Here is a 15,947-nt window from a genome sequence, read left to right as displayed (position 1 = left end):
CTCATTTGGGATACTTTTCATAAACTGGCCCTCATTATGAACTAATTGAATAGCCCTGGTCTAGACTATCCTGGTACTCAACCCAGAAGTGAAAATAAAAGGTTTCGTTGTGTGCACTGAGCCATTCGCAACCATACATAAAACCACTTTCTAGTCACTGGTCACTACATGGCGCTGTTGCGTGATTTGACCTCGATTCTGTTCCTGGCATCCTGGAATTAGAAAATGAAGGTGTGCTACGAAGTGTTTTCATTTCAAATCTAATTTTGCCCTTTAAATTTTGCCCCTTGCATATTTGACAAGGTAAAAATCAGCAAATGTAATCATGTTCAATTGTGCCTAAATCAGCCCTAGGTGCCACCAGAATGCACCATTTGAAGTCTCTAATTTCAAAATTTTCCAGGGGAGCATGTCCTCAGACCCCTCTAGCAGCCTTCAGGGCCCTCCACATCAGTAGCACCGCTCTGATATTTTTTTTGGGGGGAAAGCCCTGATTACGTGAATAATAATTAAAAACAAAACAAAACAAAAAACTTATTTTTTTTTCTGGTTTCTTTTCCTACTAAGCTACATGTGGGCGGGGCTTAGAGACTCAGGCTACACCCGTTCGAAAGTGTCTGGGCTGCTAAGCAACGCGCGCGCTGAGTTCGCAAACAAAGAGCGAGAGATCAAGCCAGAGGCTCCAATTGGGAAGATCACAGAAATTTTCCGATCCGATAATCCGATTTTTATGAAAATGTCGGCGACTTTCAGATCAAAGAACATCAGACCTCCGATTCAAGACCAAATCTCAGAGTTACAGAGAAAAATCCAGCTGCTAGGTGAGTAAATATAATTGATAGTTTGTATTTTAGTGACAGTAACACTGGAAACTACTTTTTGCATGTGTGTGTGGGTTAGAGTTAGGTATTAACATAAAAAAATCGCAAATAAACGTTTGGGGTTTTTTGTGATTATTTTGTCGATTTGAAGCAATGTAATGTGATTTTGTGGTTTTCTCATGCGCTGTCCTTATGTAAAAACGATACCCACATACACCGGTACAGATTCTGGAGCGTGAGCTTCAGTTCTTAGAATTAACGATGTCATAGGACAGAAACCATAGTGACGACGAACGTGTGGTGACGTGGTGTCTAAAGAACCACATGAAAATGATAAGCGTATTCTTCAGAACAAAGAGAATCCACCGGGAAACCTGGAGACATGCTGGGACAGGAAAGTGGGAGCGAGTCGATTCCAGTTGCACCACCAAGTGGTTCTCCAAATTCGCCCGCTCTTGCTGGGTGTTCATTGGACCATCCTGCTTGTTTGATACAGACCACCGTTTACTCGGGATGAATATGGAGAGCCTCCTCCTAATATAAACGAGGCCCGAGGTCATGATTCATAAAGGGGTTTACTCCTTTAACACAACAATGTGACACGATAACGCAAAAGAATTGGGGTGAAAGAAAATTAAAGGATAAATAAAATAATTTTTTCATGTATGTCCTCTGTTTCCGGGTGGCACGGTGGTGTAGTGGTTAGTGCTGTCGCCTCACAGCAAGAAGGTCCGGGTTCGAGCCCCGTGGCCGGCGAGGGCCTTTCTGTGCGGAGTTTGCATGTTCTCCCCGTGTCCGCGTGGGTTTCCTCCGGGTACTCCGGTTTCCCCCACAGTCCAAAGACATGCAGGTTAGGTTAACTGGTGACTCTAAATTGACCGTAAGTGTGAATGGTTGTCTGTCTATGTGTCAGCCCTGCGATGACCTGGCGACTTGTCCAGGGTGTACCCTGCCTTTCTCCTGTAGTCAGCTGGGATAGGCTCCAGCTTGCCTGTGACCCTGTAGAACAGGATAAAGCAGCTAGAGATAATGAGATGAGATGTCCTCTGTTTCCATTTTATTGCATTATAATTTATCTTATTCAAATTCTTTTAGATGTAAATATAAAATATATAAGACATTTAATATTAAGCACGTTGTGTTCGATATTATGTGCACACTTTTACATGTAAACATTAGGTTTTTTCTTATTTTTCCATTTCATCTTTGTGTAAATAACTTTCATAAAATGACTATATTATTATTATTATTATTATTAGCAGCGGGCGGCACGGTGGTGTAGTGGTTAGCGCTGTCGCCTCACAGCAAGAAGGTCCGGGTTCAAGCCCTGTGGCCGGCAAGGGCCTTTCGGTGTGGAGTTTGCATGTTCTCCCCGTGTCTGCGTGGGTTTCCTCCGGGTGCTCCGGTTTCCCCCACAGTCCAAAGACATGCAGGTTAGGTTAACTGGTGACTCTAAGTTGACCGTAGGTGTGAATGTGAGTGTGAATGGTTGTCTGTGTCTATGTGTCAGCCCTGTGATGACCTGGCGACTTGTCCAGGGTGTACCCTGCCTTTCGCCCGTAGTCAGCTGGGATAGGCTCCAGCTTGCCTGCGACCCTGTAGAAGGATAAAGCGGCTAGAGATAATGAGATGAGATTATTAGCAGCAGCAGTAGTAGTAGTAGTAGTTTTGATTTGTTGTGATGATGTGATGACATGTTGTTCCTCTGTGTGTCCACTAGAGAGAGACAGAAGTGCGCAGTGTGAGAGTTCACAGAGTTTAATAAGGAAGAACAGAGAGAAGATCCTGCAGCTCAGACAGGAGAATAAACTCCTGCACCGGAAACTGGCCGAGGCACTTGTTGTAAGGACATGCCCATTTTGCCAATAATATTATTAGTATAAGTCCAAGATCAAATGATCCATGAAACACACATGCCCACACACAAAGATCTGTGTGATCAGGTTTTGGCTCTGTATTGTGTGTGTGTGTGTGTGTGTGTGTGTGTGTGTGTGTGTGTGTGTGTGTGTGTATACATGCAGACAGATGAGCAGGTCATCAGCAATGCCTTTCAGTCCCACATCAAAGAGAAGGGTGCCTTCAGGAACATGTCCGCTAAGGTCAGGACACACACAGTGTTGGAAATCATCTTAATTCATTCTCTCTGTGACTGCTGTTCTTTCTCCTTTCACATCTCAACTGAAGACTTCTCTTTTCCATGAGCATTTCCCTTACTTACTGCCTTTAAAAAAATAAATAGCCCAGGCAATCTTGGGCTAGTGAAAGGCATTATATTAATGTAACTTATTATGATTTTTATTATTATTATTATTATTATTATCCTGAGAACAGTAAAAAAGAAAAATCTAAAATGAAATTAAAAATAAGTCCTGTAACATATGTCTAACACACATCTACAGTTTGTAGTTCATCCAAACATCCATCCATTAACTATACCAGTTATCTGTCAGGGTCATGGGGGAAGCTGGAGCCAATCCCAGCGGACTTTGGGTGAGAGGCGGGGTTCACCCTGGGCAAGCCACCCATCTGTCACAGGGCTACACAGAGATGAACATTCACACTTACATTCACACCTATAGAGATCTTGCAGTCACGTGACCGGAAAGTACACAGCCGCCATCTTGTCGGTCAACAGCACAGCTGAATATTGCTGCACTCGTGTACAGAATGGATCAATTTCAACCGACGGACTACACGGGTCATTTTTCTAATGAACAGATAACTAGATATATGTCTAAAATAAACGATCTACAGATTAGTGACCCTTATGGCTTACTGGACGGAGTTTTCACGACCGTGTCAGTGGATATGGAACTGCCAGCAGAATACCCAGACGTGTATAATTACCTCATTAACTTTCCCTCGCTGTTCAGTGGTGAAGCACTGCGTGCTTATAAATCTCTGGACAGTTATCTTTACAGAAATTCAGGATTTGTCAGCGACTCAGATGTGGCATCTTGTAAACAAGAAAATGATCCTCACTGGATGGGTAAGTCACTTAAGTATTGAATATAGCACTGATCAGCCGATTATAGAATAGAATAAGGTAATTCCAGCTGTAATTCCAAATCGTCCATCTTGTTTACCTGGCGTTGGAGAGGTAGAGGCTTAGCAGTGGAGATTTGAGTGGCTGTTTTCTGAGCTTAGTCAACAGGCCGGCTCTGCAGCCTCGCTTTTGCTTCCTCTCCCGGCGCCGCCTCCTTAGCTTTGCTTCCAGTAACAATCCACGGAGACCCCGCTGGTCTCGCTATCTCGTCCGGAATGTTGTGCATGCGATGGAAATCGCTACAAACCGTCATTTTCTGCTGGAAACCAATGTCCAGTAAGTCCATACGGTTATAGTGGATATTGAAGTCTGATACAGACGAACAACACGCAAAAATACACACAAAAAACATAAAAAACGTGCACAGGTAGGGAGAGCTTGTAGCCGCAGCCGTTGTAGTAGAATTGTATATAGTAGGTTTTTCCAGAAGAAAAGGTAGAAGTAGAAGCAGAAGTAGAACCAGAAGTAGAAGTAGAAGGCGGAAATATGGCGTTTGACCGACAAGATGGCGTCTGTCACAATCTGGATCGGCTGTGACGTCACATGCAAGTGCTCCATAGGCAGTTTAGAGTAGCCAGTTGACCTCCACATGTCTTTGGACTGTGGGAGGAAACTGGAGCACCTGGAGGAAATCCATGCAGGAAGAAGGAGTACATACAAACTCCACACAGAAAGGCCTCAGTCAACCGTGAGGTTCAAAGCCAGAACATTCTTGCTGTGAGGTGACGGTGATAAGCATTGCACTTCTGCGATGCCCAGAGTCTATAGATTTTAGTCTTTATTGGTTTGTTACAAGGCGGCATTGCAGTGTAGTGGCTAGCACTGTCACTTCACAGCAAGAAGGTTCTGGGTTCAAGCCCAGTGGCTGACAGGGGCCTTTCTGTGTGGAGTTCTCTTTTCTCCCCGTGTCTGCGTGGGTTTCCTCCAGGTGCTCTGGTTTCCCCCAAAGACATGCAGGTGAGGCTAACTGGTGACTCTACATTGACTGTAGGTGTGAATGTGAGTGTAAATGGTTGTTTGTCTCTATGTGTCAGCCCTGCAATGACCTGGTGACTTGTCCAGGGTGTACCCCGCCTCTTGCCCATCGTCAGGTGGGATAGACTCCAGCTTGCCTGCGACCCTGTAGAACAGGATAAGCGGCTACAGACAATGGATGGATGGATGGATGGATGGATGGATGGGTTTGTTACAGTTTTACAGTGAATCTGTTTCCATGGTAACACTCATGTCAGAGTCATTCTGCAGAAGCCTGTTACTGTACACACCTTCACACAGACATGGTACAGTCCAGCTGACTCACTTCTAGATAGAAATACATGAATGTAACCATAACATGTACATCACTTCAGTGTGTAAATCAGATACAGTAAAAATACACACACCGGTTCTCTATGATAAGTGTGTGTGTGTGCACGCATGTGTGTAGGCGGCGGTGCAGGCCCTGGAACAGAAAGTGTGTGAAAAAATGAACATGCTAAACTCACTGAAGTACATGAGGAACACACAGCGCCACCGTCTGGAAGAACTGAACACTGAGTACAACAATGTGAGAGCAACCAAACGCAGCCTACTGCCTGGCAAGGTAACACACACACACACACGCAGTAATGGTACTGTGTTCAGGAAGGATGTTCCTCTTCCACAGAATGAAGGAGATTTTGCTAATATTCAGCCCCAAAAGGTTACTTGTTTTGCCCCGCCCCTTGTCAATAATCACACCCTGCTATGCCCCTCCCTGTATTTATTGTCTTCATCTTTTCAGTAAATATACTTTTGGGATGAGTAATTGGTGTGTGTGTGTGTGTGTGTTGAGCAGAACCTGTGTGTGTTGGAAAATCGATTACAAGAAGCTCAGCTGAAATGTCAGGAGGGTGAACACATCATGAATACCTACAGAAAAGTAAAGGAGTACCTGCAGGTAGCATGCGCACGCACGCACGCACACATACACACACACACAGTGCAGTGTGTGTGTGTGTACATCAGAAATCCACCAGAGCATGTATATATATATATATATATATATATATATATATATATATATATATATATATATATATATATATACACACACACACAGTGGGGCAAAAAAGTATTTAGTCAGCCACCAATTGTGCAAGTTCTCTCACTTAAAAAGATGAGAGAGGCCTGTAATTTTCATCATAGGCACACTTCAACTATGAGAGACAGAATGGGGGGAAAGAATCCAGGAAATCACATTGTAGGATTTTTAATGAATTAATTGGTAAATTCCTTGGTAAAATAAGTATTTGGTCACCTACAAACAAGCAAGATTTCTGGCTCTCACAGACGTGTAACTTCTTCTTTAAGAGGCTCCTCTGTCCTCCACTCGTTACCTGTATTAATGGCACCTGTTTGAACTCGTTATCAGTATAAAAGACACCTGTCCACAACCTCAAACAGTCACACTCCAAACTCCACTATGGCCAAGACCAAAGAGCTGTCAAAGGACACCGGAAACAAAATTGTAGACCTGCACCAGGCTGGGAAGACTGAATCTGCAATAGGTAAGCAGCTTGGTGTGAAGAAATCAACTGTGAGAGCAATTATTAGAAAATGGAAGACATACAAGACCACTGATAATCTCCCTCTATCTGGGGCTCCACGCAAGATCTCACCCCGTGGGGTCAAAATGATCACAAGAACGGTGAGCAAAAATCCCAGAACCACACGGGGGGACCTAGTGAATGACCTACAGAGAGCTGGGACCAAAGTCACAAAGGCTACCATCAGTAACACACTACGCCACCAGGGACTCAAATCCTGCAGTGCCAGACGTGTCCCCCTGCTTAAGCTAGTACATGTCCAGGCCCATCTGAAGTTTGCTAGAGAGCATTTGGATGATCCAGAAGAGGATTGGGAGAATGTCATATGGTCAGATGAAACCAAAATAGAACTTTTTGGTAAAAACTCAACTTGTCGTGTTTGGAGGAGAAAGAATGCTGAGTTGCATCCAAAGAACATCATACTTACTGTGAAGCATGGGGGTGGAAACATCATGCTTTGGGGCTGTTTTTCTGCAAAGGGACCAGGACGACTGATCCGTGTAAAGGAAAGAATGAATGGGGCCATGTATCGTGAAATTCTGAGTGAAAACCTCCTTCCATCAGCAAGGGCATTGAAGATGAAACGTGGCTGGGTCTTTCAGCATGACAGTGATCCCAAACACACCGCCTGGGCAATGAAGGAGTGGCTTCGTAAGAAGCATTTCAAGGTCCTGGAGTGGCCTAGCCAGTCTCCAGATCTCAACCCCATAGAAAATCTTTGGAGGGAGTTGAAAGTCCGTGTTACCCAGCGACAGCCCCAAAACGTCACTGCTCTAGAGGAGATCTGCATGGAGGAATGAGCCAAAATACCAGCAACAGTGTGTGAAAATCCTGTGAAGACTTACAGGCAACGTTTGACTTCTGTCATTGCCAACAAAGGGTATATAACAAAGTATTGAGATGAACTTTTGTTATTGACCAAATACTTATTTTCCACCATAATTTGCAAACAAATTCTTTAAAAATCAGACAATGTGATTTTCTGGATTTTTTTTTCCTCATTTTGTCTCTCATAGTTGAGGTATACCTATGATGAAAATTACAGGCCTCTCTCATCTTTGTAAGTGGGAGAACTTGTACAATTGGTGACTAACTAAATACTTTTTTGCCCCACTGTGTGTGTGTGTGTATATATATATATATATATATATATATATATATATATATATATATATATATATATACACACACAACCCCGATTCCAAAAAAGTTGGGACAAAGTACAAATTGTAAATAAAAATGGAATGCAATGATGTGGAAGTTTCAAAATTCCATATTTTATTCAGAATAGAACATAGATGACATATCAAATGTTTAAACTGAGAAAGTGTATCATTTAAAGAGAAAAATTAGGTGATTTTAAATTTCATGACAACAACACAGCTCAAAAAAGTTGAGACAAGGCCATGTTTACCACTGTGAGACATCCCCTTTTCTCTTTACAACAGTCTGTAAATGTCTGGGGACTGAGGAGACAAGTTGCTCAAGTTTAGGAATAGGAGTGTTAACCCATTCTTGTCTAATGTAGGATTCTAGTTGCTCAACTGTCTTAGGTCTTTTTTGTCGTATCTTCCTTTTTATGATGCGCCAAATGTTTTCTATGGGTGAAAGATCTGGACTGCAGGCTGGCCAGTTTAGTACCCGGACCCTTCTTCTACGCAGCCATGATGCTGTAATTGATGCAGTATGTGGTTTGGCATTGTCATGTTGGAAAATGCAAGGTCTTCCCTGAAAGAGACGTCGTCTGGATGGGAGCATATGTTGCTCTAGAACCTGGATATACCTTTCAGCATTGATGGTGTCTTTCCAGATGTGTAAGCTGCCCATGCCACACACACTAATGCAACCCCATACCATCAGAGATGCAGGCTTCTGAACTGAGCGCCAATAACAACTTGGGTCGTCCTTCTCCTCTTTAGTCCGAATGACACGGCGTCCCTGATTTCCATAAAGAACTTCAAATTTTGATTCGTCTGACCACAGAAGAGTTTTCCACTTTGCCACAGTCCATTTTAAATGAGCCTTGGCCCAGAGAAGACGTCTGCGCTTCTGGATCTTGTTTAGATACGGCTTCTTCTTTGAACTATAGAGTTTTAGCTGGCAACGGCGGATGGCACAGTGAATTGTGTTCACAGATAATGTTCTCTGGAAATATTCCTGAGCCTATTTTGTGATTTCCAATACAGAAGCATGCCTGTATGTGATGCAGTGCCGTCTAAGGGCCCGAAGATCACGGACACCCAGTATGGTTTTCCGGCCTTGACCCTTACGCACAGAGATTCTTCCAGATTCTCTGAATCTTTTGATGATATTATGCACTGCAGATGATGATATGTTCAAACTCTTTGCAATTTTACACTGTCGAACTCCTTTCTGATATTGCTCCACTATTTGTCGGCGCAGAATTAGGGGGATTGGTGATCCTCTTCCCATCTTTACTTCTGAGAGCCGCTGCCACTCCAAGATGCTGTTTTTATACCCAGTCATGTTAATGACCTATTGCCAGTTGACCTAATGAGTTGCAATTTGGTCCTCCAGCTGTTCCTTTTTTGTACCTTTAACTTTTCCAGCCTCTTATTGCCCCTGTCCCAACTTTTTTGAGATATGTTGCTGTCATGAAATTTCAAATGAGCCAATATTTGGCATGAAATTTCAAAATGTCTCACTTTCGACATTTGATATGTTGTCTATGTTCTATTGTGAATACAATATCAGTTTTTAAGATTTGTAAATTATTGCATTCCATTTTTATTTCCAATTTGTACTTTGTCCCAACTTTTTTGGAATCAGGGTTGTATACACACACACACACACACACACACATACATAATATATATATATATGAGCTGAATAGTTTGGGTACTTTGGCATGGTAATGACAACTGGTGAGAGTGGAAACTCAGGAAAACCTGCAGCTGAAGTTATTACTAGTTATCTTGCTCTGGCCTGTCACTGAGTAATAACCACGGAGACTCAGAGAGTGGTACTCATACAAGCGTTTGCCACTACCATCCAGTGATGTACAGATGTCTGTACAGATGTCTTTAGTAGATGGAATCTGTCATTCCATCTACTAAAGGTCCTATGGTGATGGAGGAAAGTCCTATGGTGACGGAGCTGTGGCGACGTGTGCAGACCTAACCAGTTGGAAGTGCATCGTCACAATTCTGCACATAAGTGGCAGGAGTCTTATCCTAACGTCATTGTTGTGTCTTTACTTGACAGACACCAACTTCTCTGGAGATTCTTGCATCTGAGCAGCCCTGTTTAGAGAGAGCACTGCTCACCCAGATTCTTGGGAAGGTGCTAGAAAAGGTGCACCAAACATTGCCTGTCAAAAACAACACTGTTTATTTTACTGTGGCTAATGGTGGTTAATTAAAGCAGGAACAAGAACAGTGCAAAACACAATAAAATACATGCAAAAAACCGAGTCAAAGCTCAATATCTGCTGTTGTTCAAAACTCCTCTGGACAATACTTCATCGAACCATTTGGAACACAAAAGAGCATTTGTGACTAAAGAACTTCAAAGATTGAATATAGACATTGCAGGTCTGTCAGAAACATGTCTCTCAGAGGAAGATTAGATAACTGAAGAATTGTCAGGCTTCACACTTTCCTGGGTTGGGAGATTCAACGGTGAACGCCGAGATGGTGGTGTTGGTTTTGCCATCAGAACAACCTTGGTTGATTGCATGGTGTGTCCTTTTAGCGTTACTGGTCGTATTATGAAGCTATGCATTTCACCACCATGTGGACAATATACAATGCCTTGTAAAAGTATTCATACCCCTTGGTGTTTTTCCTGTTTTGTTGCATTACAAGCTGGGATTAAAATGGAATTTTGGGGGGTTAGCACCATTTGATTTACACAACATGCCAACCACTTTAAAGGTGCACATTGTTTTTTTATTGTGACACAAACAATAATTAAGATGAAAAAACAGAAATCTGGAGTGTGCATAAATATTCACCCCCTTTCATATGGAACCCCTAAATAAGGGCTGGTCCAACCAATTCACTTCATAAGTCACATAATTAGTTGATTAAGATCCACCTGTGTGCAATCAAAGTGTCACATGATCTGTCACATGTTGTCTGTATAAATCAACCTGTTCTGGAAGGACCCTGACTCTGCTACATTACTAAGCAAGCAACATGAGAACCAAGGAGCACTCCAAACAGGTCAGAGACAAAGTTGTGGAGAAGTATAGATTAGGGTTGGGTCATAAAAAATATCCCAAACTTTGAATATCCCAGGGAGCACCATTAAATCCATTATAGCAGAATGGAAAGAATATGGCACCACGACAAACCTGACGAGAGAAGGCTGTCCACCAAAACTCACAGACCGGGCAAGGAGGGCATTAATCAGGGATGCAACAAAGACACCAACGATAACGCTGAGGGAGCTGCAGAGATCCACAGTGGAGATGGGAGTATCTGTCCATTGGACCACTTTAACCCATACAATTCACAGAGTGGGGCTTTATGGAAGAGTGGCCAGAAAAGTCATTGCTTAAAAAAATACGTTTGGAGTTTGCCCAACAGCATGTGGCAGACTCCCCAAACACATGGAAAAAGATTCTTTGGTCAAATGAGACAAAAATTTAACTTTTTGGCCATCATGAGAAATGCCATGTGTGGCGCAAACCCAACACCCTGAGAACACCATCCCTACAATGAAGCATGGTGGTGGCAGCATCATGCTGTGGGGATGTTTTTCATCTGCAGGGACAGGAAAGCTGGTCAGGACTGAAGGAAAGATGGATGGCACTAAATACAGGACAATTCTGGAGGAAAACCCGTTTGAGTCAGCCAGAGGTTTGAGACTGGGACGAAGGTTCACGGTCTAGTAGGACAATGACCCTAAACATACTGCTAAAGCTACACTGGAGTGATTTAAAGGGAAACATTTAAATGTCTTGGAATGGCCTAGTCAAAGCCAAGACCTCAATCCAATTGAGAAACTTGAAGATTGCTGTACACCAATGCAACCCATCTAACTTGAAGGAGTTGGAGCAGTTTTGCCTTGAGGAATGGGCAAAAATCCCAGTGGCTAGATGTGCTAAGCTAATAGAGACATACCCCAAGAGACTTGCAGCTGTAATTGTAGCAAAAGGTGGCTCTATAAAGCATTGACTTTGGGGGGGTGAATACTTCTGCACACTCCAGATTTCTGTTTTTTCATCTTAATTATTGTTTGTGTCACAAAAAAACCCCAATGTGCATCTTTAAAGTTGTAGGCATGTTTTGTAAATCAAATGGTGCTAACCCCCCAAAAATACATTTTAATTCCAGCTTGTAATGCAACAAAACAGGACAAACACCAAGGGGGATGAATACTTTTGCAAGCCACTGTATAACAATCTTATCGGTTTATGCTCCAACTCTCCAGGCCAGTGAGGAAACTATTATTTCCTTCTACGAAACCCTCTACATTACTATAATGTCCACACCGAAAGATGAAAAGTTAATACTTCTTGGTGATTTCAATGCATGCGTTGGAAGTGGGTCATTATGGCATTGGTAAAGTGAACAGTAATGGCTTGAAGTTACTTGAAATTTGCTCAGAACTCAACTTAGCCATCTGCAACGCAGTTTTCAATCAAAGCACAAACACAAAGCTACATGGACTTATCTGAAATCTAAGCATGGTCACATAATTGATTTCATTATCACCCATAAATGTGACCTTAGTGATGTATGTAATGTACGTGTGTTGTGAAGCACTGAATGTGACACAGATCACAAGATGGTGCGAGGAAAGTTCAAACTGCATATTTGTAAAAAGGTTCGTATGAGTGGGGTAAAAGTACCAAAGTGCATTGATGTTAGCAAATTGAAACTTCCAGATGGACATGAAACCTTAATTGAAAAGCTTGATAGCCTTGTTTTTGATGGCACATGGGAAAACTTCAAAGACCAGTGAAGAACCATAAAGTTTGGTTTGATGAAAACCTGCTCTTCATGAGAAACACTTGAGCCGGAGCCATCTGAATCAAATTACTACTGAGAAGTCTTATAAGGAGCACAAAGCAGCTTTACAATGAGAACTGAGAAGGATTAAAAATAATTGGTGTTCGAACGTCTCTTCAGAGATGCAAAGAGCTTTTGATGCAAAGAATTCAAAGCGGTTTTTTGGCCTTGTGCATGAAGTTTTTGGTCCACCAAAGTCCTCTGTAGCTCCTCTGAAGTCAAAAGACAACTCCACTATCACAAAAGAACCAGCAAAAATCCTGAAGTGTTGGCAAGAGCACTTTACTGATTTATTTCACAACCCATCAGTAGTTGATGATGTCTTAGAGAGTCTTCCTCAGTGTGATATAATCTTTAGAATGGGTTGACTAGAAGAAGAAACCTTTATTTGTCACATGCACACTTCAAGCACAGTGAAATTCATCCTCTGCATTTAACCCATCTGAAGCAGTGAATACACGCACACGCACACTCAGAGCAGTGGGCAGCCACACTACAGCGCCCGGGGAGCAGTCAGGGGTCAGGTACCTTGCTCAAGGGCACCTCAGCCCAAGGCAGCCCCATGTCAACCTAACTACGTACATGTCTTCGGATTGTGGGGGAAACCGGAGCACCTGGAGGAAACCCACGCAGACGACATGCAAACTCCACATAGAAAGGCCCTCGCCAGCCGCTGGGTACGAACCCGGAACCTTCTTGCTGTGAGGCGACCGTGCTAACCACTACACCACTGTACCGCTCTACCCTCTACTGATGAAGTAAAGCTAGCTATTAAACAGATTAACTTGGGGAAAGCACCTGGTTTAGATGGCCTTCCTGTTGAACTGTTAAAGGTTAGAAGCGAAAAGGTAACACAAGCAATATTTGATCTCATTACCAAGAACTGCAACAGCACTCCAATACCACAAAATTGGATTGATGGCATCTTAGTATCCTTGTTCAAGGGTAAAGGAGGAAAATCAGTCTGTGATCACTGTTGGGGCATCATACTCTTGGAAACTGTTGGAAAAGTGTTCGCTAGACTCCTGTTGAACAGGTTGTTGGAAGACATCTGTCCACTCATTCCTGAATCACAAAGTGGCTTTCAATCTGGTAGAGGGACAGTCGACATGAGTTTCTCTGCTAGGCAGATACAAGAGAAATGCATTGAGCAGCAGGTTCCTCTATATCAAGTCTTTGTTGATCTAACAAAAGCTTTTGACACAGTTAACAGAGATGCACTGTGGATGATTCTTGGAAAAATAGGGTGTCCACCAATGTTTGTGAATACGTTCACACAGCTGCACAGAGATATGAAGGCTCAGGTCACCTTTAATGGACAATTGTCTAATGAAATTCCAATTGATAATGGAGTCAAGCAAGGTGATATTCCAACCCCCACACTCTTTTCAATATTCTTTGCTGTACTGCTAACACACACAATTGTATGTAACATCATTGCTCCAAGACCAGGTGGGACAACCTGTGCAATATGCAGAAAATTTGCAAGACGTCTTCTGGTCTCAAAGGGCATATGAGATTGCACAAGGATCACATCCAACAAACTCATCTGTTGAAATCAGTGGAAATTACAACATTCATCTGTTTCTATGTTCCAAACCATGCAGATCTGCATTTCAAGTGTTGACTCTGTTAGTCATCATCGACTCTGTTATCATTAAACTGGGCAATCCATTAACAGAATTGATAACAGTTGACAATTTCCAACATTTTGTGTCTTAACTCCACACACTAATCTCAAACTAGCTACCACATGTCATGTATTAAAACAGAATTTTATGGATTTTAATCATATTATTGTTTTTAAAAAATGAGTGAGAAATTCACACCTATATCACAATAACGTATTTGATAAAAAATTAATCTACTTTTGGTGTATCTTGAACATGTTAAAATTATTGAGAGAAGAAACATACAGTGGTGCTTGAAAGTTTGTGAACCCTTTAGAATTTTCTATAGTTCTGCATAAATATGACCTAAAACATCATCAGATTTTCACACAAGTCCTAAAAATAGATAAAGAGAACCCAGTTAAGCAAATGAGACAAAAATATTATACTTGGTCATTTATTTATTGAGGAAAATGATCCAATATTACATATCTGTGAGTGGCAAAAGTGTGTGAACCTCTTGGATTAGCAGTTAATTTGAAGGTGAAATTAGAGTCAGGTGTTTTCAATCAATGGGATGACAATCAGGTGTGAGTGGTTACTCGGTTTTATTTAAAGAACAGGGATCTATCAAAGTCTGATCTTCACAACACATTTGTGGAAGTGTATCATGGTACAAACAAAGGAAATTTCTGAGGACCTCAGAAAAAGCGTTGTTGATGCTCATCAGGCTGGAAAAGGTTACAAAACTATCTCTAAAGAGTTTGGACTCCACCAATCCACAGTCAGACAGATTGTGTACAAATGGAGGAAATTTAAGACCATTGTTACCCTCCCCAGGAGTGGTCGACCAACAAAGATCACTCCAAGAGCAAAGCGTGTAATAGTCGGCGAGATCACAAAGGACCCCAGGGTAACTTCTAAGCAACTGAAGGTGTCTCTCACACAGGGGTGTAGTGGGCATGGTACGCCGTCCACCCACTTCTCCCGAGGTGAGATTAAAAAAAAAAAACAAAACTGTCATTCAATGGCCTGAGTTTATACGCTCTACAGTAAGTGACACGTGCCTTTGTGCTCATCATCAATGCCCCCCCCCAATCGAACGTTACGTAAAACGTAGCGACGCAAAGTAGAATGCATTCTAAACGCAGCTGAGATATTAGAATTATGTAAACGATTGACTCCGCCATTTTAATGTTGCTTCGACCAACTAGAGAGCTTCGACAGAATGGCAGATCAAGGGGAAAATGACTCGACAGGAAAGACTCGGCAGAAAAACATCGATTTTTATTTCAGAAAAAGCATTCCGACACCGGCGACACCAAATCCAGCGACCTTGAGTGAGCCACCATCACCAATCATAACCAGTCACACTCACACTGAAGTTCCTTTCACTGCAGACTGTTTGTGTATCATAATTTCCAATATTTTGGCTTCACGCCTGATAGTCCATGTTAAACCTATGCAAGGTTTATGTTGAGTTCCAGCAGCAGAGTGGTACTGTCTACAACGATGCATTCGGAAGGAGAAGGCGAATTTGTTCCTCTTTAGCCATTTCGGCATATTTATTGGAGACAAAATAAACCGCGGCTTTTCGCCATAACAGTTGGGCTGTACTGACAAACACGAATGAAAATTGCACACATAAAAATGTCTGAAAAAAAGTGTCTTCTTGTGTCCTCTTGTGTTGTTAAAAGAACGTAACATTTATACAAATCATTCATACCAAACATAGGCGACCAAACAAAGGCTACCGCTTCTGACATGATATCAAATCGATGATGTCACGAATCGCGTACCCCCACTTTAAAAATCTCCACTACACCACTGCTCTCACATTGGCTAATGTTAATGAGTCCACCATCAGGAGAACACTGAACAACAATGGTGTTCATGGCAAGGTTGCAAGGAGAAAGCCACTG

The 15,947-nt window shown here is 42.3% G+C and overlaps 1 protein-coding gene across 1 annotated transcript in view; it reads left to right on the top strand.

Moving 5' to 3' along the window:
* The first annotated feature begins 736 nt into the window (after positions 1–736).
* Positions 737–15,947, top strand: part of LOC132875194 (outer dynein arm-docking complex subunit 3-like) — a 33,727-nt gene continuing 18,516 nt past the window's right edge. Inside the window, exons 1-5 of the mRNA XM_060911887.1 lie at positions 737–821; positions 2,542–2,663; positions 2,843–2,920; positions 5,294–5,482; positions 5,684–5,785. Coding sequence (XP_060767870.1) covers positions 737–821; positions 2,542–2,663; positions 2,843–2,920; positions 5,294–5,482; positions 5,684–5,785 — 576 coding nt within the window. The remainder of the gene's footprint in view (positions 822–2,541; positions 2,664–2,842; positions 2,921–5,293; positions 5,483–5,683; positions 5,786–15,947) is intronic.

Source organism: Neoarius graeffei, chromosome 27 (assembly GCF_027579695.1).
Source record: "Neoarius graeffei isolate fNeoGra1 chromosome 27, fNeoGra1.pri, whole genome shotgun sequence".
NCBI lineage: Eukaryota > Metazoa > Chordata > Actinopteri > Siluriformes > Ariidae > Neoarius > Neoarius graeffei.
The sequence above is the reverse complement of the archived record's forward strand: the minus strand, read 5'-3'. Positions and strand labels throughout refer to the sequence as shown.